This window comes from Hyaloscypha bicolor (assembly GCF_002865645.1).
Source record: "Hyaloscypha bicolor E unplaced genomic scaffold K444scaffold_35, whole genome shotgun sequence".
In the NCBI taxonomy this organism is placed as follows: Eukaryota; Fungi; Ascomycota; class Leotiomycetes; order Helotiales; family Hyaloscyphaceae; genus Hyaloscypha; species Hyaloscypha bicolor.
In genome coordinates, this window is record NW_020194537.1 from 149,249 (window position 1) to 176,447 (window position 27,199).

General features: G+C 49.0%; 12 protein-coding genes across 12 annotated transcripts; 7 read left to right on the plus strand and 5 right to left on the minus strand.

Moving 5' to 3' along the window:
* Positions 1-446: 446 nt before the first annotated feature.
* On the minus strand, positions 447-1,379 carry K444DRAFT_609090 (glycoside hydrolase family 17 protein). The gene is made up of 2 exons (XM_024879511.1): positions 1,243-1,379; positions 447-1,169 (listed from the first exon to the last, which is right to left on the minus strand). The coding sequence occupies exon 2, from the start codon at positions 1,061-1,063 to the stop codon at positions 611-613; it is 453 nt and encodes a 150-aa protein (XP_024741288.1). The 5' UTR covers positions 1,064-1,169; positions 1,243-1,379; the 3' UTR covers positions 447-610.
* Positions 1,380-2,219: 840 nt separating this feature from the next.
* Positions 2,220-3,496, plus strand: K444DRAFT_625988 (uncharacterized protein; the record flags this gene model as incomplete). The annotated part of the gene is made up of 2 exons (XM_024882590.1): positions 2,220-2,381; positions 2,459-3,496. 2 exons carry the CDS (start codon positions 2,220-2,222, stop codon positions 3,494-3,496), a joined length of 1,200 nt encoding a protein of 399 aa, XP_024741289.1.
* A 1,357-nt stretch (positions 3,497-4,853) lies between these two features.
* Positions 4,854-5,159, plus strand: K444DRAFT_480665 (uncharacterized protein; the record flags this gene model as incomplete). Its single annotated transcript, XM_024872992.1, has 1 exon — positions 4,854-5,159. A coding segment is annotated over one exon (306 nt), but the record flags the coding sequence as incomplete, so codon positions are not given.
* Positions 5,160-7,502: 2,343 nt separating this feature from the next.
* K444DRAFT_521139 (uncharacterized protein) lies at positions 7,503-8,013 on the plus strand (the record flags this gene model as incomplete). The annotated part of the gene is made up of 4 exons (XM_024874099.1): positions 7,503-7,552; positions 7,612-7,715; positions 7,776-7,871; positions 7,940-8,013. The coding sequence occupies 4 exons, from the start codon at positions 7,503-7,505 to the stop codon at positions 8,011-8,013; spliced, it is 324 nt and encodes a 107-aa protein (XP_024741291.1).
* On the plus strand, positions 7,685-8,580 carry K444DRAFT_609094 (uncharacterized protein). The gene is made up of 2 exons (XM_024879512.1): positions 7,685-7,871; positions 7,940-8,580. Exon 2 carries the CDS (start codon positions 8,056-8,058, stop codon positions 8,458-8,460), a length of 405 nt encoding a protein of 134 aa, XP_024741292.1. The 5' UTR covers positions 7,685-7,871; positions 7,940-8,055; the 3' UTR covers positions 8,461-8,580.
* A 1,176-nt stretch (positions 8,581-9,756) lies between these two features.
* On the plus strand, positions 9,757-10,296 carry K444DRAFT_625991 (uncharacterized protein; the record flags this gene model as incomplete). Its single annotated transcript, XM_024882591.1, has 1 exon — positions 9,757-10,296. One exon carries the CDS (start codon positions 9,757-9,759, stop codon positions 10,294-10,296), a length of 540 nt encoding a protein of 179 aa, XP_024741293.1.
* A 308-nt stretch (positions 10,297-10,604) lies between these two features.
* On the minus strand, positions 10,605-12,046 carry K444DRAFT_521142 (FAD/NAD(P)-binding domain-containing protein; the record flags this gene model as incomplete). The annotated part of the gene is made up of 3 exons (XM_024874100.1): positions 10,605-11,096; positions 11,155-11,448; positions 11,528-12,046. 3 exons carry the CDS (start codon positions 12,044-12,046, stop codon positions 10,605-10,607), a joined length of 1,305 nt encoding a protein of 434 aa, XP_024741294.1.
* A 1,566-nt stretch (positions 12,047-13,612) lies between these two features.
* K444DRAFT_478212 (Clavaminate synthase-like protein) lies at positions 13,613-14,762 on the plus strand (the record flags this gene model as incomplete). Its single annotated transcript, XM_024872957.1, has 3 exons — positions 13,613-13,969; positions 14,029-14,365; positions 14,449-14,762. Coding segments are annotated over 3 exons (1,008 nt in total), but the record flags the coding sequence as incomplete, so codon positions are not given.
* Positions 14,763-15,034: 272 nt separating this feature from the next.
* K444DRAFT_650819 (P-loop containing nucleoside triphosphate hydrolase protein) lies at positions 15,035-20,192 on the minus strand (the record flags this gene model as incomplete). The annotated part of the gene is made up of 12 exons (XM_024885662.1): positions 15,035-15,272; positions 15,326-15,843; positions 15,885-16,633; positions 16,685-17,216; positions 17,269-17,431; positions 17,893-18,442; positions 18,509-18,733; positions 18,800-18,886; positions 18,926-19,079; positions 19,129-19,349; positions 19,402-19,936; positions 19,986-20,192. 12 exons carry the CDS (start codon positions 20,190-20,192, stop codon positions 15,035-15,037), a joined length of 4,179 nt encoding a protein of 1,392 aa, XP_024741296.1.
* A 1,137-nt stretch (positions 20,193-21,329) lies between these two features.
* Positions 21,330-22,162, plus strand: K444DRAFT_713828 (uncharacterized protein; the record flags this gene model as incomplete). The annotated part of the gene is made up of 1 exon (XM_024888306.1): positions 21,330-22,162. A coding segment is annotated over one exon (393 nt), but the record flags the coding sequence as incomplete, so codon positions are not given.
* On the minus strand, positions 21,937-24,772 carry K444DRAFT_555146 (uncharacterized protein). Its single transcript, XM_024876689.1, has 5 exons — positions 24,151-24,772; positions 23,984-24,101; positions 22,686-23,936; positions 22,237-22,631; positions 21,937-22,180 (listed from the first exon to the last, which is right to left on the minus strand). The coding sequence occupies exons 1-4, from the start codon at positions 24,484-24,486 to the stop codon at positions 22,267-22,269; spliced, it is 2,070 nt and encodes a 689-aa protein (XP_024741298.1). The 5' UTR covers positions 24,487-24,772; the 3' UTR covers positions 21,937-22,180; positions 22,237-22,266.
* Positions 24,773-25,018: 246 nt separating this feature from the next.
* Positions 25,019-26,299, minus strand: K444DRAFT_583294 (carbohydrate esterase family 16 protein; the record flags this gene model as incomplete). Its single annotated transcript, XM_024877823.1, has 3 exons — positions 25,019-25,339; positions 25,391-26,104; positions 26,160-26,299. The coding sequence occupies 3 exons, from the start codon at positions 26,297-26,299 to the stop codon at positions 25,186-25,188; spliced, it is 1,008 nt and encodes a 335-aa protein (XP_024741299.1). The 3' UTR covers positions 25,019-25,185.
* Positions 26,300-27,199: the final 900 nt, after the last annotated feature.

Genomic DNA, 27,199 nt, shown 5'->3' on the forward strand with positions numbered 1-27,199 from the left:
TTTCTGGGAGGCTCTGCTCCGCTCTTTAGCTCTGGTGAGCCATGGCGGGCAGCACGCTTCCTTCGAAAGGAGAGGAAGGCTAGTAAGGCAAGTGCTGCGAGTATGACAAGAATGCCAATGATGACCCCAGCGATGGCGCCGCCGGAGAGATGCAATGACTCGTGCTTTCCTGAATTGGAAGTGCTTGGTGATGTGCTTCCAGGTGTCACTGTACCTGCGCCAGGGGGAGGGGGGGGGCTGCCACCTCATGTCGTGGGATTGGCACAGACTGTGAAAGAGGATAAGACGTTGGGTGTGAAGAGAATAAAATGCGATGTGTGCAAGAGGAGATGTAGATTCCAGCAATAGAAAAGTTGACAAGAAGGTAAACAAACAGGAGAGATTAGAGCTTCACTAACCTGAGAAGAAGGCGACACTTTAGGTGTTACGCCAACGCAACTCCAGTCGGACAATGGATTGAAAGTCTAAGAGTTGGCCACGACACTGAAGTAAGGGCTAACGCTGGCAGATACAAGAGTAAACTACCAGGTGTTCGTCGTTCCGATCAAGCCACATCCAACATCATCCCAATATTTCTTTGCATTGCTGATGCTCGGGATAGCTTGCAAAACTAAGGGGCGGAATTCGGCCAGCCAGTCCCCATTACCCAAACTGGCTTGCCCTTCCCCACGTCAGAAGTTGGGCCATATTCGTCTTGAAAAACACCGGAGTCGTTGTCGACGCTGTCCAACTCGGTCTCTGTTTCCAAATAGGGATATATATCTACGCCAAGCCAGTCCACGGCCGAGACAACTGCAGAATTGCTATTAGTCGCCCATGCTGGAACTGTATCAACATGTCCGATCTGGACAGTTGCTAAACCAGTCCCCTTTACTACGGCGCGGACTTGGCTGATACAGCTAACGAGCACAACTGCGCCTGCTCCAAGTCCGCTCTTAGCAGCTATCCCAGCTGCAGAAATGCGGTACAGATCTTCAGAGCCAACGGATATGCCAACGACGAGATTGGTAAAGGTTGTGCCGAATTTTGAAGATGGCAGATTTGAGGGCTGCGATTTTGTCATCGAATAATGTTTGGTCGCCATAAGCCCATAGTCCAAGGAGAAGAGCTGTGTCTGCCGCTATGGCGGCGGGTATTGCCTCGGTCAGATCGCTGGTGGAACCATTTTGCTGTTCAAAAGGTATTGTTATTGTGTGATTCAATTAAGTTGGAGAGGAATCAGTGGATAAAACCTCAACTTACGACCGTGGTGTAGAGACGCGCACTCGAGAGCGCGCCATTTGTCCTAGCAGTTTCTTCGCTGTGGAGAACTGGGCTTGGGGGTCGGCTTGGACCCTAGTAGAGCCGTCGGCATCTCTAGAACCATAAGCAAAGCCTTGGATTGGGGTCGTGCTGGAGACGCCAGCGGAGGCGACGAGACCTAGAAGAATAGATGCTAAACACGTTTCGGCATTATTGTGGGATGGTAGACCGCAGTTTCACGGGGGTGAGACAAACCTTAATAAACTTGCCTGTCGGGGAATTTGCTCTTTCAGGTCTTCTCATCCGAAGTCCGAAGCAATCTCGCTTGAGCTTGAAGGGAATAGGGGCTCCTACCGAGCAGCTTCCCCGCCACCCAATTGCAGCAGAACTTCAACACAGCGTATTCTGCAAAGTCCACCGCAATACACAGGGTGTCCCTTTCCATACAATGATACAGTAAGTGATTGTGGCACATTAATTCATCGTCAGCTTGGCTCCCTTGTTTTGCGGGGTGGCGGATCCCGGCAAGTGAACGCAGATCCCCCTGACCAGACAAAAACTGCAACTCAATTGATCAAATTCCTTCCTCTCTCTTCTCCCGAGCATCAATATACCTGCGCAGCGGGTATCCTTTCTTCAAACAGCTACCGATGAAAGCCATGGCGTTTCAACATTTGAACACTAAATTGAGGCGTTTTTTTTTTTTTTTTTTTTGGATATTGAAGGGTCGCAAAAACAATGACATCGTTCCCCACACTGCGCGCCATGACGACACGGATTCTGAGGTCTGCAAGGAGATTTTACACATCAGCATGGCAGCTCAAGCTATGCTGACAGGGCAAATGGCTCCGTCGTTCATGTGGTAAAAGCAGAGTTTTCTCTTCCCTTCTCGTCTTCCCTCTTTCTCAAATTCTCAGTTCTTCATACCGCTGCAACGTTCCAGCTTATTTTCAGAACCTGGTACCTTCATAATCATAATGCTCCCTTCAAGAACCGCAACCCGTGCAGTAGCGCGTCAATTGCGACCTCGCAATACATATCGACAACTCCGATTTGCAACCACAAAACAGCAAGCTGCTGCAGCAGGCGGTTCTTCTGGTCTCGTCGGTGGCCTCGCCGGCGGAGGCTTTGTTTTCCTTGTTTGTCTCCTTACCTTCCCTGCCTCCTAACTCTTTATTCTCTAGCCCCCACCTATTCCTGACTAACCTCCCATCAGGCAGGCTATTCCTACTATCACTTCTCCGGCGCAAAGTCGATCGTCAATGCGGCCTCTTCCACCAAACAACAACTCACCTCCCTCACCAAATCGATTCAAAATTCCTCACCAGAACCAAACGAAGCGCTGCAATGGCTCAAGTCCACAGCCACCAGCTACGCGGCATTCATTCCCGGTGCCAAGCCGTATGTGGACAGCGCGTTCGGGGATCTAGAGAAGATCCAAGAGAAGCACGGCGATGAGGTGAACAGGATCGTCGAAAGAACCTATGGAGAGTTGAAAAGCGCATCCAAATCTGGCGTTAGCATGGAAACTGCCACCAAAAGTTGGGAAATCCTGGAAAAAGCTATCACAGAACTCGGTGAGCTGGCGTCCGATTCCGCGAGCGAGATATTGGATCGCCATCCGAAGTTGAAGGAACAAGTTGGCGGGAATCTCGACAAGTTGAAGGAGATGACTGATGGGTATGGTGGTGAGGAGGCGAAGAAGGAGTTGGAGCAGACGTATACGCAGATCAAAGACGTGATCAAGGGTGGCTTCTCGGCAGACATGATTGCGAAAGTCAAGCAAGTTATAGAAGAGAAGACGGAGAAGGTTAAGAAGCTTGGGGATGAAGCGTGGAAGAAGGGGCTTGAGCAGGCGAAGCCGTATTTGGATAAGAACCCACAGGTCAAGGAGATGGTAGAGAAGAATGCGGACACATTGAAGTCAGGGAATGTCAAGGAGGTATTTGAGAAGGTGAAGAAGGCGGCGGAGACGGGGAATTTGGAGGATTTGAAGGGGTTTGTGAAGCAAGCGGGAGAGAAGGCGAAGAATAGTGGGGTTGGGCAGAGTATTGAGCAGTATGCTAAGATGATCCCTGGGGGAAGTGAGATTGTGCCACAGCTGGTTAAGTTGAAAGAGGTGGCAGAGAAGAGGGGGGAGCAGGGGGAGGGGATTTTGATGGGTGCGTATGAAGATGTGAAGAATGTCTTGCGGAGGAGGATAGGGGAGGCCGAGAAGTTGGCTGAGAAGGCGAAGGACGATGCCAAGAGGTGAAGGAGGATATAATTCATTAAAATTTCTGGCGTTTGTGTATATTCGGACATTTCTTTCCAAAATGTTTTGCACGGAGGCCCGACTCCGGGCATGAGCTGAGTTCCTGCAGCCAAACCACCATCCTGCGAATAGAAACAACTAATCATCAAATGGCTGCAAGGAGGACCATTGAGACAATGGCGGCTTACCCCGTACCAAAAGTACCCGTCCGGATCGGGGAGCGCCTGTGGCTGATTCCAAGGCTTTTCAGCTCCAAGTCCCACCACCCGCACGCCACACAACCCACCGCGTGCACCCTCATCCAAAGGCCTCATTCACACTTGACATGATCTGTCAAGCCCGAAAAAGCCCACCGAAAATCCACCAATTGAGTTCTGAAATTTGAGGGAGATTTGCCCTCTATGATCATCTGATTCCAGCAGTTGAGGGGATAAGGATTTCCCAGAGAGCTGAGAACCGTTTCTCGAATGCCCTCAAGCAAGACTCAGACCCGCGAAGCTGCAGCGCCAAATCAGCCCTCCTGCACAACCTCAACTCCAGCGAATTGTCACTCGTCCCCCACATGCAGCTGCATCAACACCAGAAGCTACTGCAATGTTACCTCCTCTACTACTGGCCTGCAGGTCTCGTGCTACAGAGACCATAACAATTCAGCTCCACAAGTTTCACGCCTCACGCAATGGTGGTGTGGTCTGTCTTCCAAAGTCTGATAAAAGCCCAGGAAGCTCCAAGACAGCTCGGGTCCGGTACAAACGTTTGAATTTTTATCTTGAGCAGTGAACTCTTATCCGAACGCCCTTCTCGGAACACGCTTACTTGGGGCGTAGCAGACGAACAGAATCCGAGAGCGAATCTTGACTCTTGGGCGAAAGCGCGTCAGCCTCGTGTACTTGTACGAATTCACTCTCGTTCAATCTGAACCTCCGGTAGCGATCGAAAAATACTCGTTCGAGGGCTGTTTCCTTGAGATCGAATGGGCTCAATTCATCTTGGAGAGGAAGCAATGGCGCCACTCAGTACTGAAAAGGACCATATATCTTCACTCATCCAGGACCACGGCAATAACGCCGCATCCTCAACAGGTGACCCTCAAAAAGACCACCGTTCACACGACAGCAGCCCAACCCCCGAGGAGCAACAACTCCAGAAACTTCGAACCTTCCAGGATTTCGTCGGGATCAGAACCCCATATCACATCCTCTCGACGGACAGCACCCGCTCAAAACAAATCGTAGACTTGGAAAAAGGGCAGAAGCCGAGACTTCCTGAAAAAGGTCCAGACGGACAAGATATTCCTCCCGCTGCGGGACGGCCTTCGAGGAGCGTGAAGGACTTTTTCTTCAGATCGCAAGTGAGGAATGACGGGATATATGGACGAGCGCTTGATGAAGCACTGGCGGCTAGCGTTTGGTTCAACTTTAGCAACTTTTTCATCAACGCCCTATACTGCTTGCAAATCTTCATCGCGGCAACAATCACAGCCCTCGCCTCATATCACGGACATGAAATCCCGCTGACGGTTTTGGGAGCCACGAATGCAGTTCTCGCGGGTCTGATGGCGTTGTTGAAGGGGCAGGGTCTGCCGGTCAGGATGCGGCGGTCCAGGGACCAGTTCCAGAACGTGATGAAGACGATTGAGAATAAGGAGCGCATGTTTGCGCGGTTTATGCACATGGATACTAAAGATCAGAACGAGCATGATCCGTTCAAAGAGTTCCAATTGTGTGAGCATCTGTTTGATGCAGCAAAGAGCGACCAGCAGGCAAGTAAGTCATCTCTTGCACCTAGATCGAGGGTTCGAAGTGGGAGAGTGGCGACTGATGAGATGCGTGCGCTGCAGATTACCCGGACTTGTATTCCAACAGCAATGAGAAGACTGCGCTGCAACAAATCGACAATAGTAACAATGGTGTGCAGTCTATGAAGGATATGAAGGAGGAGAACAAACAGTTGCAGAAGCAGATTGCTGACCTTAAAGACGCAAAGTTGAGCAAAGATGCTCCAGCTCCCACAGGTGGTCCATCAGGGGTGGCGTCTCATTGATTTATTTGTGGAATAGGCTTTATAAATGGAGGGGTTTGTTGCTATTGTCAGGGTTGACACAGTCTGGAGCATTGTCATTTGAGTATTCCATAATGATGAAGGCAACAAAACTTACATATGTGATGTTCTATGGCATATGGACACCGTGGTGTGGTTGCTGTGTACCTGTGCCTCGTCGTCTGAGACTTAACCATCGAGATAACCCCCCCCCGCGAGAGAGAGGGTGGTCTGCGCCTGAATTTATATCCTAACTGGATCCAGGCTATCCTGGGTAGTAAAACCCGACCTAAGTTAGAAACTTGTAACGATGCGGTCACGGAGGAGCAGGAGGCTTACCACTCTCCCTCGGCCCCCGAGGAGAACGACGGTGACTACAACGACGAGGATGACATTCCAGCCAGGAAGCCGCAACCGTCCGGTAAGAAGGCCCGACGTGCCAACGTTACTCCGAAGCAGAAGCTTGTTAAGGACTCGAAGCCAATTACCCCGAAGGAGGTTACACTGAAGCTGGAACGATTCGAAGTGCCTCCGGGCTACTTCAAGACTGCTACTAGCAGATTCAAGGACGAGATTACGAAGAAGGTCTATGACATTCCACCGGGCTTTGCAATAACACAGGACGGCATGTTCGTTGAAGACTCTGGAGAGGAAGAGTAGGCGAGGATACTCCACAATTACGTTACTCGCCAATAACTCCTTACTCCCCTTTACGCATATGACTCTTATGTCTCCTCTACATCTACAATACCTACAATCACACTACCACCGATACCTCCTTACTCTACGAATACGTTAGTAACGTTACCTATAGCTTCGTTTCTCTGGTCTTTGGTGACTGGAGCGTCCTAGTAACACATAACCTTGTACCACTAGTCTTTAGTGATTGGACGGTGCATGTACGATATCCTGTTGTACCTCTTGTCTTTGGTGATCTGGATAGTGCAATCATATAATACCCGCGATGGCTACACTCTGGTCTTTGGTGATCGGGAGGATAGCGTGATTCGTGGAGAATTCGTCGCAGCGGTTCTTTTTGTCGAATTAGCCACCCTTTCTTAGAGTCTGTTTTGTTTTACCGCAACGAGGACGTTGCTAGCATCTTCGGTGGTGTTGATAGAGTCTAAAGGTAGCAGAAGAAGTCGAAATGAGGCAATGCAAAAGGTGCACAAGGCTTCCATTCAGAAAATGCCACTTGACACGATGCCAAGAAGAAAAAATGCTCGGAAGTATTCGTGCACGATTGGCGATGGGATATGTCTGGAGCCTTAAGGGCAGGACCTCCAAGAATGGGAGAAATCTAGGAAATTCCCGCTTGGGAATCATTCAATGTGATTTGTACGATGGTGTTTGTCGGGGCCTTTTTGAAATGCAACTATGGGAAGTAATCAATAACTCTTAGGCCTCGTGGTCCATGAAAGAAGTACATCAGCCAGCATTTCCCTCGCTTTTCGTCGGTAGGATGAGCTTCTGGAGTATCTCATATATGTCAGGGATTTCAAAGATTTTGATTTGGTAGAGTCTCGCCTGGTGAGAGCTGGAGACTTGGCTCCATGCTCTGGACAAGGTTGCCACTTAGCAAACCTTTTTCATGACGAGTTGACCACTGAGATTTTGTGTATTGTCATGCTGAAGCTGAAAAGTAATCAGAAGAACGATGAGTGGCTGATGGGATGTCACTTTACCCGAGTTTCAAGGTGAGGGGGTGGCAAAATCGCCACTTGGACACTAGCGCCCTCAATCAACCAATCAGTGATCGTCCAATTCAAAGCATCGCCTGACACATCGGCAAGGCTGGGCAATCACATCCTTGATGCAGTACTTAAGGGGAAAGCCTGATCCCTCAAATGCAGCTCTTCCTCCTCTATCAACACAAACATTCGACCTCGATTACTGTCGCAAACACCTCAATACAACTTCAACCTCACACCACACACTACAAACAATACAAACCTCAATCATCAAAATGGTTACTCCAAGCACCTGCTGTGGAAAGAGCGGGGAGGGTTGTGTCTGGTACGTCGCAAGCAGGACATGATTGCTCTTCCTCGTCTTCGCAGCTGACATTCCTCTAGCGCAGCTCAAGCCAAATGCTCTTGCGGTGCAAAGGCTGCACTGCACTGCACATGTGCCAAAGCCCAGACGGAGAACGAAGTCAAGGGACCACGCTGCTCATGCCGTACGTCTGCCTCCATGCATTGCGACGAAGAACCTCAAAGAACCTGCTGACGTGCAACAGGTGCTCGTCCTGCAGGAGAATGCACTTGTGAGCGTGCTGCAACTGAGAACGTAACACCAAGCGGCTCGCTTTGCTCCTGTGGTGCTCGCCCGGCCGGTAAGTTATCTGCCTTTCCTTAGCATGGTCATACGAGCTCCCTGCCCAATATACTGATACTGTTACAGATGCATGCACCTGCGAGAAAGCCTCTGATGGCGGACTCCTGCCAACCGAGACCGACTTCACCACCAGGGCATAAATTCCTCATCCATTCTACAAACATCGATTGCATGCATAAAGTATGGAGTTATGGGAGGCGTTATGGCTGGCGTTAAAGATTCCGTTGGCTGCGTTTTCCGGGAAAGGTTATTGCGTTGCTAGATACTTTGGCTGCTATGCTTTGGAACGATGTGGCCTCTTACGTTGGCCTCTGTCTCTGGGTCCGGGATTACATAGTGCACAATTGGCAATGGATTGGTTCTCGCATCTTTTGGGCTTACGGCTGGTGATCCCTCTTACGCTTACATTGGCGGACTCAATACTGGACTCTGTCAATTCACTTGCTCTTCCACACTTGGCTGCCTGCTCATTATGGTCATCATTGGAGAGATCGAGAACACGGACACTGACGAGGCGACAGATGAGGAGTCTGAAGCAAAGGAAACACCAAAGAAAGTCTATAGGAGACCGCGTGTCAGGTCTTTAGAGTCCATAATGGCTTAGTTGATTCTGTTTCTATTTTGCGCTAGGGAAGCGGATTCTATGAGATCAGAAGAGAACCAATCAAACAGCCGTTGACCAATAGAGAAATTCCCTTAAGAATTCCCTTCTCAGACAATTCGTGATCTCCACAAATCTGCAAGTAAATCAGGTCGCACGTAGAAGGGTTAACCCCACTGGCCAACCGCCCAAACTACTCAACCGCCTAACCAAAAAATATTAATATTTAATCAACGCCTTAATAAAATTATACTCCTATTAAGTACTAATACTTTAAAGTATTCTCGACCACCTAACATCTATATATTACTTTAAGATTAAGTGGTATTACTAAAATTATTTATTTAGTAGCGTTTTTGGCATTTTCCCACTAATTTTTACCCCGCCATAACTACCCCTCACTAATTCCTATACATCTAATTAACTATCTTATATAATGTCCTGAATTATTTAATAATATATATCTTAATATAAGAGAGTATATTAGGAGGTTTTTTGCATTATTATAATAACTTTTCTCATTGAATTTCTTTGGGGTAAGAATTAATAACTTGTGTTTTGAGGGGTAACAAGCCTAAATTTAAGTACCTAATTCTTGGGTCAAAGAATTGCTCACATTATATAAATGTTCAATTGCAATTTAGGTGCTATTCTATTTTCCGATTATAAAAGCTCATATATTAATTGAATTTGCTATTATATAGTAAACCTTATGCCTTCTTCTGATTAGCTAGCCGCTTCTTGCCTCACTAATAAACGCTATCTTGCCTTTGCATCTTATGCCTTCAGTTTTACTCTATTAATTCGATCTCGAAGGGTTTCGTATGCAATTCCATACTCTCTCGAGCATTTTCGAATAGATTTAGTCTTCTTGTAATCGAGATAATTGTTATGGGCCATTTGCAATCGCAGGCACTCTCTCTGAGAGCTCGTTGGGATTGTCCGTGAACTCGGCATAGTGATTTTTCTTTACAGGTATGTTGAGGGGCTAAAAAATCTTCAGAAAACAATTGATTTGATAGTAAAATATTATGTGGATGTTGAATTATAATTTTTGGAAAGCAGCGATTTTGGGCGGTTGGGTGGTCGCGCCTTCGGCGCAATGCCAAGTGCGGGGGATTTTCCCACCCCACGAGGCTGACAGTCTAGGTCACACCATCTCCTAACACCAACAAACTTCCAACAACAACCAACTCCTCACCTCCATCCCTCCATCCCTCCATTAAATCCCAACAGCGATAGACCAATTCAGCCCTCAGCTTCGATCTCACAATCCATCAAAATGCCCACCGACACCCCCTTCTCAATCCGCCTCGCGCAAACCATCGGTATCACCTCCTCCCTCCTCGTCGGCGGCGTCTCCGCCGGCCTCTCCTTCTTCACTATTCCCCGCCTGCTCGAATCACCTACCCCATTAATGCTTCAGCAATGGAGGAAAATGTTCATCGCAGGCAAACACGCTGCGATCCCCGGCACTCTCCTCTCCTCTGTTTCATACTTCTACCTCGCTTACAATGCTCTGTCGAGCTCGAATCCATTCGCCGGGAACGGGGCGGGTTATAGTTATTTAATATCGGGCGTGTTGAGTGCGGGGATAATTCCGTTTACGTTTGCGGTGTTGATGCCGACTAATAACAAGTTGGAGGCCAAAGAGGAGGAGACTAGGATGCTGGAGAAGACGGATGAGGTTGTTGAGATTGGGCTAGCGGGCGGCGAGACGGCGAAGGTGTTGGTTGATAGGTGGGGAGCGCTGAATTTGGGACGCGTGGGGATGTTGATCACCGCGGGTGTCGTCGGGATTTGGACGAGTGTCAGTAATTAAGGGCTTGGATAGGTATCGGCAGAGCGGGGTGGGGATGGGACTGTGGACTGTGGATATAGGAAATGAGAGATTGTCACGGTGCGAGTGCATATGGGACGGGTTCGCGGAGTTTGGGATCACTCATTCGGCCGGAGTCAAGGGAATGGTCGACTGGAAATCAATGTTAGTAACTGGAGTACGATTTCGCTCTCTTTTAGTCCCTGAGTTCTCGAAGTTGAGAGCAACCTGTTTCTATAGTCTGTCGTGATTCTCGTTCCGTCTCTGAGTTCAATGGGGATATCTGAAAGTCAACATTGCCTCAGATGGCTTTATATTCTTTTTGACGAAGCCGCAAGTGCTTCCTCAAAACTCTTCACAACGTCATGTTCATGCAACCAAGTGGTACCCGATCCCCTCTTAGCCCTCGCCCTCAACTCTTCATCTGTCTCCTGCGTCTCCGCCAAAATCTTCTTCGTCTTCATCTCATTATTCGCATGCACGACCTTCAATAATCGTACAGCATGTGGCCTCCTCGTATCTTCATACAACTTTAACGCTTTTAAAATCTCTCCCGAAGACGGCTTCTGCGAAGTTGTTTCAGGGAAGACGGATGTAAGAGCAAGGTATAAAGCGTAAGCATCGTCTATGGCTAGGGAGCCACCCGTCGCGAATGCACCACCATGAGCATGTGCCGCGTCGCCGATTAACGTGACTCGGCCCCCGAAGGTCCAAGTCGGTAGGGAAGAGCCACAGAAATAGTTGGGGTAATATCGAATGTCGGGCGTTACATTTGCAAGTGCTTTGACGACGGGATTCCAGTCCTGGCAGGCACATGATTAGTAGCGCTCGAATCAAGCATCTACCTTGACAGCTACTCACGACATATTTCTCTCTTAGGAGGTTGATGTTGGCTTCTTGGTCCCAGCGTCCTCCATCTCTGAACTTTGCAATTGCGACTGGGTCTTGGGGATCCGCGTAGATTCCTCCTTGAACCGTGAAAAGGTTTTGAGCTAGCCGCGTTGCAAAGAAATTCGTTTCTGGCCCCCACCAGTGCGTTGAGTCAAGTGGGACACCTTGAATGGAATGGACGAGCGAGGCGTCAAATATACCGCGGAAGGCAGTGTGGCCACTCCATTCGAGTTCGAAATCTGGGACAAAAGCTGTTCTCACGCCCTTTAGAACTTGTCGTTAGGTTTTTGATTCGTTGAGCAATTGTGAAGAGTTCATGCTGGAATATCGAGGTGGCACTTACAGAACGAATCCCATCAGCTCCAATTAGGAGATCTGCAGTTGCAATACTTCCATCCTGAAAGTGCATCTTTACGCCATCTCGAGGATCTACTGATGCAGAAACCAATTTCTTCTTAAGATGTATAATTTCACTTGGAATATGCTTTAATAAAGCCTGTTGTAGGTGTCCCCGATGAAATCTCGCAGTATAATGCAAGGGCTCCGAAACATCTTCATAGAAATCCTCGCCAATGATCTCATTCGTCTTCCAATGCCGATAGAACCTGGATATGGGATTCGGCCCACGATATCCTACTTGATCACTGATGCAATCCTCCAATCCCAATCTCTGTAACGTTCTCAGACCATTGGGGCCCAGAGTTATACTCGCGCCAATCTCTCTCAGCTCGGTGGCCTTTTCATAAAGCTCAACGTGTATCTGGGGATGCTTTCGAAGTGCAATTGCTGCCGTGAGCCCTGCAATCCCGGTGCCAACAATGGCTACTTGCAGTCGACTTTGTTCGATCCCCAGACTCCCCATTCTCGCAAATTACGATTCGAGATACTTGGCAGCAGAATGAAGGTTTGGGTAGATGTTGGAGAGGAGCGAGGGAGCTGCAAGAGTGGATGCGGGAACTTCCCGACCATTGGTCGTTAGGAAGAGAGACCAAGGATTGCACATGTCAGTCCAAAACACCCCACTTTCCGATGTTCGGGGTCTAGCATTAGAACTATCGAAATCCCTCAAATTGGCTGAATGCTAGTTGATAGGTTCCACTCTGAGGCGTCTTAGGTCGACGCCGCCGGGGGACCACGCCGATGCGGTATCTAAGCCAAGTCACACAATACTGTAAGCTGGATCTTCGGCATTTAGGTAATCGAGCCCCACGGAACTTCTTGGTGGGGCACTTCAGATATGTTATCAATAAAATTTATAACAGATTGCAAGATTGCCCTTATCAGAGATATTTTGTTTAATCTGGGTGAAACAATTCATGGGGGCACAAGATGGCGTGTTCGGCCATGTTGAGGTACTATTATGGCTTGCATGTAAGGGCGGCCGCTGGTCCTCTTTGGGCGGGGTTGACTCGGTTAGCTTCAGGGGGCGGGGTAGCTATTAAGCGAATGAAAAGGAAGCAGGCGGAAGCCTGCTGCTTGGCTGCAATGCCAGCATGAGCTTTCAGCTGCGTATTTCTAGCTACACACCCCCCACTTGCTCCATTAGGTTGAGTGTGGATACCTTGGTGAAGGAACGTGGGAGTCCCACCGTGGGACTATCTAGCTAAATAGCGTGAGACAAGTCTGAGTTGCTACAAAAGCCCCCCTTCACAATCTAGCTGAAAGTAGATCCAACCTCTGCACAGGGAATGATGGTCTTAGCAATATTGGATGCAGAGGTATGTCTTGGTCCTATGCGGATCGAGTTTGTTGCATGACGCGGACGTTAATCAGCTGATGCAGACTGCAGCGTTTATCAAGTCTTCCTCAAGTCCACCTGGCATCAAATACTGCACATTCCTTCCTTAACGTCGCTGTGCTCGACACGTTAACGGGTATTAAGATTTGTTAGTTTGTTCAGCCATCTCACTTAAGCACTCTATTTTTCAATTGACGGAACAAGCTACTCGCGGGAGGAAGTTAGAAGATATTCAAATTACCCCTCCCGGAATTTGCCAGTATTTGCTCAAAGGCTCTGCTTGGTACCAGATTGAGCATTACTGCTCAGCCCGAAGTCATTAGCAACTTCTCGTTGGTGACGGTGGTTCTAAGCCTCATGCACTGATCTTTCACGATGACGAACTTTCGACTTTTGATTGGCCGGTATGTGGGTACCAAGCGCCAAGCTCAAGCAGGACTAGGTTCACATCACCCCCGGCGTATTTTCATAGGGACACCCTATCTCGGCCGATTAGAGCTGAGCGAGCCTGGATCCTACAAGCTTTCTTTGGCCAAGTCGGAGCTTTGAGGAGTTCCCGTCTATTATAAGAGCGGGACCCGGTGAGTGACTGGCGTTGCTCTTATCAATTATTGGCTTTGACAACTTTCAAACTCTCTTCAACAATTCTTCAAATTCTATCTACATTTCACAGCTATTAGACCAAAAACAATGGGAATCACCACCGAAGTTCCGAAAACGGTTCAATGGAACGGCAAGCAGGTCCCAGTCTATCCCATGCAGACGGTTGACTTCTCGCAACTGCTCTCCCAGGAGCCGGCCGAAATCGAGAAGCTCGTGCGTTGCTGCCAGACCGAGGGATTCTTCTACATTGACCTGCAAGGCATCGATGGCCGCAGGATGCTCGACGACCAACAAGAGACCCTAGCTCTCATGCACCGTTTCTTCGAGTCTCCCCTGGAAGTCAAGAACGAGTATGGGCTCGTCTCTCCGCATCTCGGGTATGAGCCCGTTGGCTCACGCACGGGTGTTCTTGAGAACACCAAAGATGGATATGAGATGATCAAGGTCAGTTACCTATCTGATACAGTAACAATTCGCGAGCGTCATGTTAATTCTTTCCACAGGTGTCCCGAGATGAGATCCAAAGAGACGCACCCCACATCCCCCGCAACATCAAGAATAGTGGAGACATCAAGGTCCTCGAAAACGCCATCGCTGGCTCCAATATCATCACCAAGACCATCCTGTCGGCGCTTTCAACTGGACTAGGCCTCACGGGTGCGGCCCGGTTCGAAAACATGCACAGGAACCACCGCCCTTCCACCAGCACACTGGCAATGATGCATTACATCCCTTCTGATCCAGTGACGGATAAGAACATTGGGCATCAGAAACACACGGATATCAGCTCGTTGACTCTGCTCTTCAGCGAGCAATGGGGTCTACAAATTCGACCTCCCGGTAAGCCACCTTTTCAGCCTTCACACCTCTGTTACTCCAAATTCAAATGAATCTATACTGACTCTCACATCCTGGTGATTCAGGAGCCAAGGAATTCGGCTTCATCGCACCCAAAGTCGGCTCCGCAATCGTCAACGTCGGCGACTCCCTCCGCTTCGCAAGCGGCCACACCATGCAATCGTGCATCCATCGAGTCGTCCCCTTGAACCCCACCGAGCACCGCTACTCGATTGCGTATTTTCTGCGGGCTGAAGACGAGACCATGTTCACGGACAGCGCCGGCAGATACGTGACAGCTGGGCAGTGGCACGACGAGAAGTTCTACACGTTCACGGCGCCGGAGTTAGAGCAGGCCCAGGCTCCGAGTTACTTGTTGTTGGGCGGGATGAAGGAGGAGGTTGCCGTCACTGACGTCCATGAGAAAGCCATGGATAGCATGAAGAAATCTGAGGTCAAAGTGTACTAGACTTTGAATACTTAGGCTCTATGCTGTCGTAAGCGAGCATCACGTCGTTTCATGAACAAGAGGATTTCAATCTGGACCAGTCACCTGATTCATATAACAGGGGCAAGTTGAGGTCTGACCTATGCAACGTTCTTTTAACCGAATGTCACCACATTCTCGCATGAACCACCGTCGTAGTAAACTTCCCATTCCGAATTCCCCATTTACGTATTGATGGTATCTCCTCCTCCATCCTCTTTACCCCTGAAAGCACTAAACAGCTCACAACGCGATATGACCTCTTCTGGGGTCCCAAAATCCAACACCCTCCCTTCATCCAGAACGAGAATCTTATCATACTTGACTGCCGTCTCCAGTCGATGCAAGACAGAAACCACGGATTTCCCCCTCAGCATCTCAACTGTTAAGTTGTGGATTTTCTTCTCGGTCGCTTCATCGACACTGTATCAGGGTCAGCACAGCAAGTCCACCACCCAAAGTGCGGGACAACATACCTGCTTGTAGCCTCATCAATAACGACCACCCCACCTCCCACAGTCTCACTTTTCAACACCGCCCTCGCAAAACAATATAACTGCGCCTCGCCCGCTGAAAATTTCGCTGTCTCCGCACGGCCGTCTAATCCCCCTTCCTCAAGTACTTTCTCCCAAATCCCACACCTCTCCAACACGTAAATAATCTCGTTATCACTCACTCCGCCCCTGCTATCCAGCTCCTCGCGATTAGTCTTCGCAAGCGCGAAAACATCTTGCGGAACAGTGTTCAGCCGTAGGCGGAGAGTTGAGAGAGAAATGTGCGAGATATCCACTCCGTCGATTAGGATGCTGCCAGAAGAAAGAGAGAGCATAGACAGCAGTGCAAGGACGAGCGAGGATTTGCCCGAGCCGGTACGGCCGCAGACTGCGACTTTCTCGCCTGGTGAAATGGAGAGATTGATATCCTTCAGACAGAACATTGTTTCGCCCTCCCCCTCGTCAGAAGCGAGGTTGGAATCATAGCTCGCCCACACATTCTTAAACTCAATGCCTCCGCGAGACGGCCAGTCATGGACACATCTTCCGGAATGGCTGGTTCCTTCTCCCTCGGTGTGGTCTTGACAAAAGACGAGATCCTCGCTATAGCGCCGAGAGAAGTCTCAAGCGATGTCCAACTGACGATAAACTGCGTTAATGTTTCTCCCAGTGTGGTCGCGTTCAGGAATGCAACGCCTATTGCGGCGGGCTTGACTTTCCTCTCGATACTGATCGCGACACCGAGGACGAGGATTGTAATCCCTGCGACGATGAGGTTGAGAACTAGTTGTAGCCAGCTCTGCACGGAGGGTAGGAGATAGAATGGCTCCTGCGATCTATCCAGAAGATCCAGAAACTCTGCATTTAACTTCTCGCCCCAGTTAAATGCCCGGATAGTAGTGAGTCCCGAGTAGGTTTCCAGGAACTTGGTGTGTAGCGCTGCTTTGGACTCTAAGTCTAGATGTCGGAGCTGTTTCGAGGTGCGGAGGTAGAAGTTCTGGATGAGTAAGAGTACAAGGAATAGTGGAGGGAGCACCGCGAGCAAATAGATGACTGATATTGTTATGAGGATGATTTTCATGAGTGCGGTGAAGAGGCTGCTATTGGTGTTCAGAATGGAGAGCGGCAGTTGCGTGTCAATGAGCATGAGGTCTTGGTTGAAGCGGTTGAGCAGGGAGCCGAGGGAGAGTATGGGAAGTAGTTGTAGGAGGGCATAAACCTCTATCCAGTAGTTCAAGCTTCGAGAACCTGGACCGTAAGAAGTTTCCGACCACCATTGTACCCAGAGGTCTGTATTGTAAGTCAGCATATACTTTCTGTAAGGAATACATCAATAACTACCAGGAAATTTCAGAGTGAAGGCAAACAGTACCCCGCCTGCGAGGAAGAGACCGCTGTGCAAGGATCCTACGGATTTGAAGTAAGTTTTGTATACCGTTCTGTCTTGAATTAATAATTTCGTGCGGTTGGTCTCTGAATCGGAAGCTTTTTTCACGGTGACGGTCTCGAGAACCTTTTCTTTCGATTCTGGCAAAGCCTTTAGCACGGAAGAGATTTCCATCAAGTCAAGCAGATTTGATCTCTGGTGTGGAAGTTCAGTCAAGCTACCTTCCGCATCCACCTCCAACACACGGTCTGCGGAGCCTTTAAATTGTTCTAAGACCACAGTCAGAGGCCTATCCAGATATAAGGACTTGGTTGAATACATACCATCATGAGTCGTATAAATCACCGTCGTGCCTAGACGTCTCAACAAACCTCCTGATCCAAACAAACGCACCGAAATAAGATTTCGAGTCGTCTTGTCCAGGGCACTGAACGGGTCATCAAGCAACAGTATTGGTTTTCTAGAGTAGATCGCGCGAGCAAGGGCCTGCTGCCTGTTAGACCGATGGCTCCGGGGAAGAAGGAGAGTTGCAACTCACAAGCCGCTGCTTCTGTCCACCACTCAATATCATACCACCCGTCCCAATACTCCCCTCAGCGTACTCCTTCAATCCCTTCACATCTTCAAGCGCACAGGCCCATGTCACCGACTTCAGCCAAGCAACATCACACTCAGCACTTCTCAACACCGTCTTGATTCCGCTGAGATTCTCAAGCCACGGTGTTTGGGCGCAGTACGAAGATTGCGGCATAAAGTGACGGGATTACAGGGCATTTGTACCGCAAGTCCACTTTCAGGCCACTTTCTACTACACTCACCCACTAAAGTCCCCTATATTTCCAGGCTACTCTCCTATAAGCACGCTATAAACTATAAACAAGGGGTACCACACCTTTAGAAGGCATATCCCCTGTACTTACAGGGGCAGACTCGCTAAAGGGTCCTATAATAGCTCTCTCACAGCGCCCCAGCGCTACGGTTGCTCCGCCAGCAACACCATAACCCTTGAAGATTTTCCACCACCTTGGAAATGTCTCACAGCCCTTGTTTTAGGGGTTCAGGCCTAGAGTTACAAGGCTTATAGCAGGCGCAGTACCTTAAGCCACACCCTGGAGTCCGCTAACACCCCTATGCGAGCGTAAATGCCCTGTAATCCCGTCACTTTATGCCGCAATCTTCGTAGCTTATCTCTGCGGTGGAGATCGTTGTGCTTCCTTCAGGTTGTACCGCTTCACCGAGTATTGCGTTCAAAAAGAGAGATTTCCCACTGCCCACCTGGCCGGTGACCGCGATGTGCTCTCCGCGATGAATTGATAAGCTCACGTTCTTGAGGACGGGTCGGCTGGTTGTGGTCCATGAGTAGGAGGCGCCTATGATAGATATCATCGCTTTCCCTCCCTCACATCGACTTCCTCCTCCGGCCTTTTCATCATCTGATCCATTTGATGGCGACTGCCGAGTACTGGGCTGTACTTCTCTGAAGTCAGGCCGCTCCTCGATATCAAGGTACTTCTGTATACGCTCTAAACACCCCATCGCTGCTCCCATACCAGGTATCATTTGAAATAGGTATATCAAAGGGGTAGCAAGCAGCGAAATCAAAATCAAACTCGTAAAGAGTCTCGAAATATCGAATTCCGAGCCACCACGCTTCGAAACGGCAATAAAAGTACCGAAAACCAAGACCGGTGACAAGATCAACGTAATATATGCTTCAAATCACCCTAAAATTAGCCCTATTATGCCTGAAAATGAACTGGAGGGGAGAGGGGACGAACAGAGGACGACTCTCTGTACAAGCAGATTCCGGAATGGTCTCGCGGCTTTGATCTCCATGTATCTCAGCGACTGGATAAGTGCTCGTATCCTCTCATCAGCACCAAGCATCTTGACTGCTTTGAATGAGGACAGCATTTGGGAGGTGGGTTTGATACGTGTTTGCATGGCGGCAAACCAGGCCTGCTGTCTAGGCCCGGCCATTTTGGAGAGCTTCAACGTTAGGCCTGTACAGACTATTTCCTCGCCTATTAGTCAGGTTGCCATGTTGGGGTAGGGTAAGGAGAAGGCACCAAGAACTAAAGCGATCATAGATAAACTGGCAAGTCCGACTTGTCGTTCCAAAAGCCATGTAGCGAGTGCGGTTTCGATAAGACTGGCTCACACTTCGTTCAAATGTTTCAGACTCCCCACGACACCTTCCACATCAGCGATCATAAGTGTCATGGCTCTAGACTCGGAGTCTGCATCGGTGCTTAACTTGAGGGTTTTAGAGAAGATGGATGAGATGAGGACGCCCCGCATCATGGTCGTTAGTCGATTTGTCTGCTGCCAGTACCAGCCGCTCAATACCTAAGTATTGTCAGCTAGAATATTCACTTCAGGGAGAGCTATGACGCACGGCGATTCCAACATAAACCAGAAAACAGGCGCCAAGTAGCCCGTAACCATCGTTCTTCGGCCTCGCTGTTGAGTTCTGGAGATAGTCAAGTATACTAGAGACCAAAAATGGCTGCGCGAATGTGAATCCCGTCAACAGAAGTCTCGGGAGGACTGGCCGCGCGGCGCTCCAGCCAAGAGATTTCATAGCAGCGAGAAGTAACTTATACTTAGGAGCAAGATCTCCCAACACCCTTTATTAGCCAATACCCATTTCCAAATCATGGGAGCTTACCATAGTGCGTATAGTTAACACCCTCGAACAGCTTCGCCAACCTCGCGGAAGACAACGCGCTATCAACAGGACTGAGATCCGGCGGCGTAAGAAAGTTCGAAGACCCTTTCACCAAAAGCGGATTAAGCCAAAGAAACAACGACCGGCTCAGGAAACTGGCAAGTTCTTCACCTGCTACCTCACTGTCCGCTTTGTCCAGGTACCTTCTTTTGCTCCAGCTTTCTAAGACGAGCAGTACTAGTTTTGCTACGAATGCAGCCACGAAGGTTAAGCAGAGAGCGGTTAATTCTCCAATTTGCCATAAAGTGCGGATTCGGACGGTGTCGAGAAGAATGGTTGTAAAGAGGTAGAAAGATAGCAGGAATGATGAAGCAGATGATTTCGTGTGCTCAAGAACCGAGGCTATGCAGAGCAGGATTGACGCAAGAAATGCGAGCGTAGCTGATGGTATTGAAGCCTTGGTTTTGGCTAGGCCAACCGTACAGTACTCCACGAGAACGCAGAATTGAAGTGAGGCGTAGAGAGCTGAGGTCACCTCCACGTGGATCAGTTTTTGTTGTCTTGATGTCAGAAGAGAGACTGACTAGTTTGAGCTTGTACAGATTACCTCCTTGAACTCTTGAAGGCCGTTTCCAAAGAACGGAAAGTCGAAGTATAACTATCAATAGAAAAAGTGCCGAAGGAGCGATGGAGAAGATGGTCTCCTCGAACAACAATGTAAAGTCAAATGTTCTGCGGCATTGAGGAACACTCGGCCCAAAGGCCCGATCGATAGCAATTGAACAATTCATTCTTCGAGGATATGAAGTTCAATGCTGAATTCCATACACTACAATTGAGAGAGCAAAGGGATTTGGAGGTGAAAGGAGCAACACGAGGGAGATTGGGTTATGTTGATGCCAAGAGGATATCAGGCATCAATGTTTTGATACAGTCCAGATGAGGAAGGTCGCAACAAGAACTGCTATGACAGGGGTCTTATCTGTCTTGAAGGCAATCATTTATGCTGAATTGCGATCGCAATGAGCCTCACATTACAGCTAGGCAGAAGAATTCGCGACTGTTTGTGTGGACGCGCCGTAGCTTTGAGAGCAAAAGGAGGTAACAGGATAACGATATGCGAGCACCTCTCGGGCCTGAGATGAACCCCTGAAGCCCCCAAACTTCTACGCTAACCAATGCCTGGAGCCCTTGCAACCGTGTCACCCATCGGTCGCTTCCTCCACATCGAAGCTCCCCACTCCTCAATATTGAACGTGAAGAAAGCACAAAATAAGAATCTATAGCTATTCCTGTCCCCAGATATCATCATTTATATTATTAACTGTACGCTTCCATCCTGGAGTGTACCGCTTGGTACGAGACTCTAATGATTCTGGTGATTGGCAGAATAGGCGGCAACCGCACTTTGCAAAAACTCATGACCTGCAAACACCTCCACACTCATGAAGGCTCACCCACGGTCAAGGAGATTCTCGGATTCTACACTCTGCTCACTGAGCTGGAATCGTGGAACCCAACTTACGCTTCTTGTGGTGTACGAGCTCCTAATATATTATATCTATGAGTATCTATGCGGCTTTTAGAACTTGATGCTCATGGCGACTTCGGCCTGACCAAGGACCACAGCGACGGCGTCCCTCCCTATGCGGTGCTTTCACACACTTGGGGAGTAGGTCACCTTTAGAGACCTGATAGGCGGCACCGGCAAGAGCAAGCCTGGAGAAGATCCGATTTTGCGGGGAGCAGGCGAGACGCGATAGCATGCAATACTTCTGGGATGACAAGCGTTGCATCGACAAATCGAACAGCACCGAACTTGCGGAGGCTATCGACTCTATGTTCACTGGTACCGAAAAGCTGAAAAGCGCACTGAGTATCTAGCGGACGTCCCGCCCAATGAGGATCCATCTACATCAAAATCTTTCTCTGCAAGCAAATGGTTTACGTGGGGCTGGACTCTCCAGGAGCTCACTGGGCCATCAGAAGTAGTTTTCTTTGCCAACGGCTGGACGAGAATCGGCACCAAGCATGGTCTATCATCCATCATATCCAGAATCACCGGCATGCCTGCGAGGTTCCTGCTAGGAGATGTCCTGAGACAGGCTAGTGTCGCGCAGCGATGTCCTGGGCGGCAAAGAGACAGACAAACAACCAAGGTGGAAGATATTGCGTATTGCCTACTGGGAATTTTTGACATCCGGAAGCCGTTGATATACGGAGAACGCGAAAAGGCTTTTAGGTGGCTCCAGGAGGAGATTAAAAGTATCGGACGACCAGAGTATCTTTGCTTGGATGCTTCTCACGATTCCGGACGTTGATTCAGTTTGTGACGAGAGCGGATTACTCGCAGATTCCCCGGCATCATTCAGAAACTCCGGCAATATCATACAACCCAGTGCTTCTGAGGCTGCTAGACGTAGATCTATTGAATTCACATATGGCTTACTGCCTCTAAACGTTAGTGCGTACCATGTGAACATACTCACCTCTGAACTCAGCTCCCATATGCTCAGTTGCTCAGGTCGTGCCCAAGTCGTGCTCAGGAATTCTCAGAAACGCTCAGAAACGAGCCGCTGCTTAAGTCCAGAGACTAGATCTGAAGAGAAATGGAGCCTGCTGTCATTATTCTTTGAGCTCAGGTCTATGTTCCTCTAGACGATTTGCCAAAATGATCACCCTCCAACCTCTGGGCTACGAAAACTCGCGATATATCATATACATGACCAGGATTCGAAAATGGGAGCAGGGGATGCGAAAATATACATTTCATGTCAAACTAAAAAGTATCAACTTGAGACGATTCGATAAAAGAGGATATATGACAGAAGATACCGATCAAGAAACCAGACCCAAACCGTCACTTTACTTTTTACAACACGCCTCGCCACCAGTAACAACCAGCTTCGACATCTTATCCGCAGCATCCAACACCTTCTCCTTACTCGCAACTTGGCTCGGCGTACTGCAATAGCTAGGCGGTACATCAAGCGCTGGATTCCGTGCGAAGAAATTCCTTGGTCGCAGCAACAATGTCATAGGTTCTGCAGGCATGACAGGGAAGTCCTCAGGGGCAGGGAAATGCGTGATGCCGAAGGTGTGCCAGAGGACGATGTCGGTATTGTCGATTGAGGCATCGCCGTTCGCGATCCATTCGGGGATACCTCGAGAGGGTTCGCCTGAGGTTTGGGGGACGTGCCGGCCGGCGGGGAGTATTTGGTCGTCGTCGTCTGTGAGGTGTTAGGGGTGAGTGTGGAGGGGAGAAGAGTGAAGTGTGAACTTACATTGTGTGACATGGACAGCGTGACGGGCGAAACCTGCACGCTTCCAAACCAAAGAACCTTCCTTGGGAAGAAGTTTGGGGACTTCTCTACTCACGAGCTTGTAGCTGACAGGCTTGTGGCTGTGTGGATTTAGTTTGTTGGGGTTGCACATATCCCAAGTTCGCGAAGTAACTCCATCATAATCACTGACTGCCTCCTTAACAGTCGAATACTTGGTCCTCTTGGCATAGAAGGCATTTCCATAAAAGTTCTCCTTACTACCTACCTCGCCTGCACCCTGGGAAGCGTCGACTTGGAAGACCGTGTTGTTTGGGCCATCGATGTTAGGATCGATCCGCAAACAGAAGAGATGTTGATGGTTGTGAGCATTAACTCCTGGATAGACTTCTGTTCCCCATCCTTTGGTATCCTCACCCGGATTCATGGCGTATGTGTTTAGGATACCTGTGAGCTTGATCTCGAGTTGAACAGTGCCGTCTTGGTGGAAGATCCAGTAAACGCAGTATTCGTAGTTCGCAGCCGTGAAAATGTGCGAGATGATGAGTTTCCGGCCTCTGGTGACGATGACCGAATCGTCACGGAAATCTGTATGTTTGAATAAAATGCCTGCATCCTCTTCATGGATGCAAATGGCATTCTTGATTGTGGTGCTTTCTCCAGCACGGTTGACGAATGCTGCGTCCATATAATGAATGGCCCCCTTGCAATCACAGCCAAGGGAGAGACTATTGGTCATGTATCCTCCACCATACTCTCCAAGGTCGAAAGCATGCTTCCGTTGGTGAGGATGTTCCGGGTTTCCGTAAGGCACCACCATCTCCGCCAACGAAAGTCTGTAGAAAATAGGCCGAACAGTTCCCTTGTCATTGTATGTGATATTGTTGAGCACAATTCCCTCCTTGTAGTTGAATCCAACATGGACTTTCCAGTTCTGCCAGTCAATCACTCGTCCTTCCACCTTAAATGAGACACCCTCTGGTTGTGTGATATTGATGGGCTTGATATCTTTCCTATATCCTCCCTCTACCTCGATACTGGCAGCATGATAATTGTTGGGCTTCGCCTTGCTGACTGGTCTGCGGATCTCGGGAATGTCGATGTGAATGATCTCTTGCTTGTCAGCGTCGAAGATGGGGCAGAAGTCGAGGGGAAACGAGTATTGGCTGTCATCAACGTGTGGTCGGTAGTACATAAGTGCTTGCTGCAATCGAATATCGCTGCCGAATCTGTGGTCGTATCCAATTGTCCAAGCTCGGAAAGTCAGAAGTGTTTTCAAAGGGGGTTGGTCTTGGACTCACGATCGCAGTAAACCTTGTGCATGTCCGACGCTGGTATCCCGCTCAACACGCATTGCTCAATGACCTTGGGGTCTTTCCGGCAGACGTGCTCTACGATCTGGAGGTCTTCCATAGTGATCTGCTAAAAGTCAGCGAAAAATCCACCCCGTTGTTCCCATAATACTCACCAGCGGTTGAACACCCTCAAGCTTCTCCCACTTGGTGATTTTCCCCGCCTCCAAGTCCACCAAGCCATCAAACACTGCTCCTCCCGGCGCAAGAGCGACGACATCTGCCACTCTTGTCGGCCTCGGCGAAGATGTTGAATTCTCGAGCCATCTCAGCATCTCCTGCTTCTTCGGTTCCCGGAGCGTGACAGCATTGTAGAAGAGCTTCCCGTGCGCGCTGCGGATGATCGAAACTACCTTCTCGATCTCGGCATTGGAGAGGGGATCGAATGGGTGAGGAGGAGGGCCTGTGCCAGCGACGTGCTGGGCAACTGACTTGAGTCTTTCGAGGGCCATTTCGTGCTGATTTACCTTCGCAGCTGTATGTTATGCTCGGTAGGTACGAAAACACTGTGTTAGCAAGCAAAAGGTATAGCAAACAAAGAAAGCAGATCTGGGAAGATCAGACAATGATATAGAAGAGATTCGGGACTTGGTGTATCAATCGGGTCAAAGGACCAACGGAAGAGATAAAAGGTAATTCAATTATCTGAAGCTGGGTGAGGATTGACTGGCCAGGCCAGCAACCCTTCCGTATGCACGATAGCTTCGACATACCGCCGCTGCTCTGCCTAGTCGAAGCTGTCAAGCTTCGATAATTGTGGGCTGTTGGTTGGACAAGGCGCTGATAAGCAGCACGTCGCCGGGTTCCTTGCCCCGATGCGGTTTAGTAGAAAGGTGGGGTTGGGATGGCGGCAACGTCTGTCCCTCCTTGTCCAAGTTGAGTATTTGTATCCCTTTGGAAACAGAAGGTATGTGGTGAAGGGAATGTTGCATTAATTAGAGGTGGAGTTTCCACAAGAGAAACAATGGAAGGATAACTTGTCGGGTCAATATCGACCTCGTCACGTGATCGATGTTTTGGCTGCACTAAAGGTTTCCCCCGAACCCCTGAATGGCTTTGAAACTCGACATAGCCTCGTTCTGGCATTGTGCTCGTGGTTCATTGATTCATGTATACAGTCCAAGCTTTTCCTTCTCTGTCCAGAACTCCGTCTAACAGACATTTGGCCCTGCAGCCAATTGAAGTGCAACCTGTTCTGCAAGGACGTCATGCATGGGATAAGTAGGATGCAGACTGTTGAGCCAGAAGTACTGATTAACAGGAATCGTGCAAGTAGCATTAAAATAATCTTTAGTTGGAGTACCACTGCGGAAAGTTAGCCTAAATCCCAGAAGTATCCCTCGAGAATGTACTCACTTTGCGTATGCCGTACAATAACCAGTCACATTCTTATACAAGGCAGTCTGTGGATAACTCGCAGGGTTGTCCAGCACTTGGGTGAAGAACTTGAACGTATCGAGGGTGAAAATATTGACATCTGGGTTGGCTGTTTTCATACTCTGCGCCATCTTCATAAGAGCATTATTCCAGGCCACAATATCCATGTGCTCCGTTGCTTGATCCAAGCCTGAATTTGCCAACCCCAATGGAGATCGGTCAACTGGTGGGACATTCAGGAAAGCGAAATTGCGAGCTCCAGCTTGGTAGAGTTCGTCGACAAGGCCTCGATAGACAGCGAAGATTGCATTGTTCATCGCCGTGTTGTTCTTCCACCACGAATTCCCGACGTCATTGATTCCATCGAAGATAGCAAAAAGTGTGTCACTTGAGCTCCAGGTTGCCACTGGATCCTGGGCAGCGTAGGCTGGAAACCATTCATTCTCGATTTGCTGAGCCACCGAAGATACAGTTGGCAGATATGGTGCCACAAGCGCTGAGTCGATGGTAGCTCCTCCATATGCGAGATTGTAGGTAAGAAGAGTAGAAGCGTTGTATTTGACCGTCAAATAGTCAACCCAATTCGGGCCATTGGCGGCCGTGTATCCTGGATATGTTGGATTTCCGAACGGATTCGTTGGAGTTGGCTGGGTGAGGCTGACATTGAAGCCTGTTGTGGAATACGAATCTCCACTGTCGTCACATTAGCTTGTGATGAACTTGACAGAGTCAGGGACTATCAACTCACAAAATGAAAGCATGCTTAATCCCGCACCATCCCGGCCACGCAGAAGTAGCGCTGCAGATTGCCTCCTGGATTGGTGCGGCTCGAGCGCTAGACGAAATGGAAAGAGCAACCGCAATAAGTGGCAGGACAGAAGAAAGCATGATAGCTGTGAGAAATGGCGACTACCTGTTTCGAAGCGACGTGAATTGTAGAAATTCGAGCTCTCACACCAAATGACGCACGAAACAAAGAAAAGAACGATAAGAAACGACGGAGAAACCATTATGATAAACAATCGGATGACACTAAACCTACATAAAAATGGGTTGTTTCTTGCCGGTACCTGGTGGGAAGATAGATTGAAAATGCTTCGCTCGTACTCAGGCATCCGGATGAATGGCCGATGATTCGAGCGGAAGGTGTGATTCCGTGGTAAACCATGGTTTTAGCTCTTGGGTATAACGTGCGGGGAAATCGATTACCCGCGAGTAGATGAGATCCTCCAATCGCGATTTCAATCTTGAGTAAATGTTGCGGAGAAGAGAGGCACGTTGACAGGAAGAGCGGTCGTGACGTTGTGAACGACGGAGTGTCGGATCGTCTGAAGCGCGCGTCCTGTGCAAAATTGATGCTGGGCATACCGTATGTGTCCTGAATTGGAATACCGATCCAATTGAAATTGTCTGGGACATCATTGAAATGGAATCTGAATTGGGTGACCTTGTGAAGGAGGTGGCACGTGGCTGGAATTGAACACGGTTTCGGAAAGCAAAAACGTTCCTCCGGACGACCGACCAAGGTCATTCATCTGCTTCTCGACTCTTCTCCTTTCTTCATCATGATCACGACATGAACTTGGAGACCCCAGAAAAAACCGATTTCATGTTATGATATGTGGTAAAGTCAATTACTGCCAATCCTGCCTTGAGAAGCCGTCTGTCTGAGTTTCCATTGAGTGGTCGAAACGCACCGCTCTCCGACTTTCTTTCCACAGATTTTCATTATACGTTCAAGAGACGATCAATTGACCGTCTAGAAGAGAAGCAGTCTTCTGAATAATC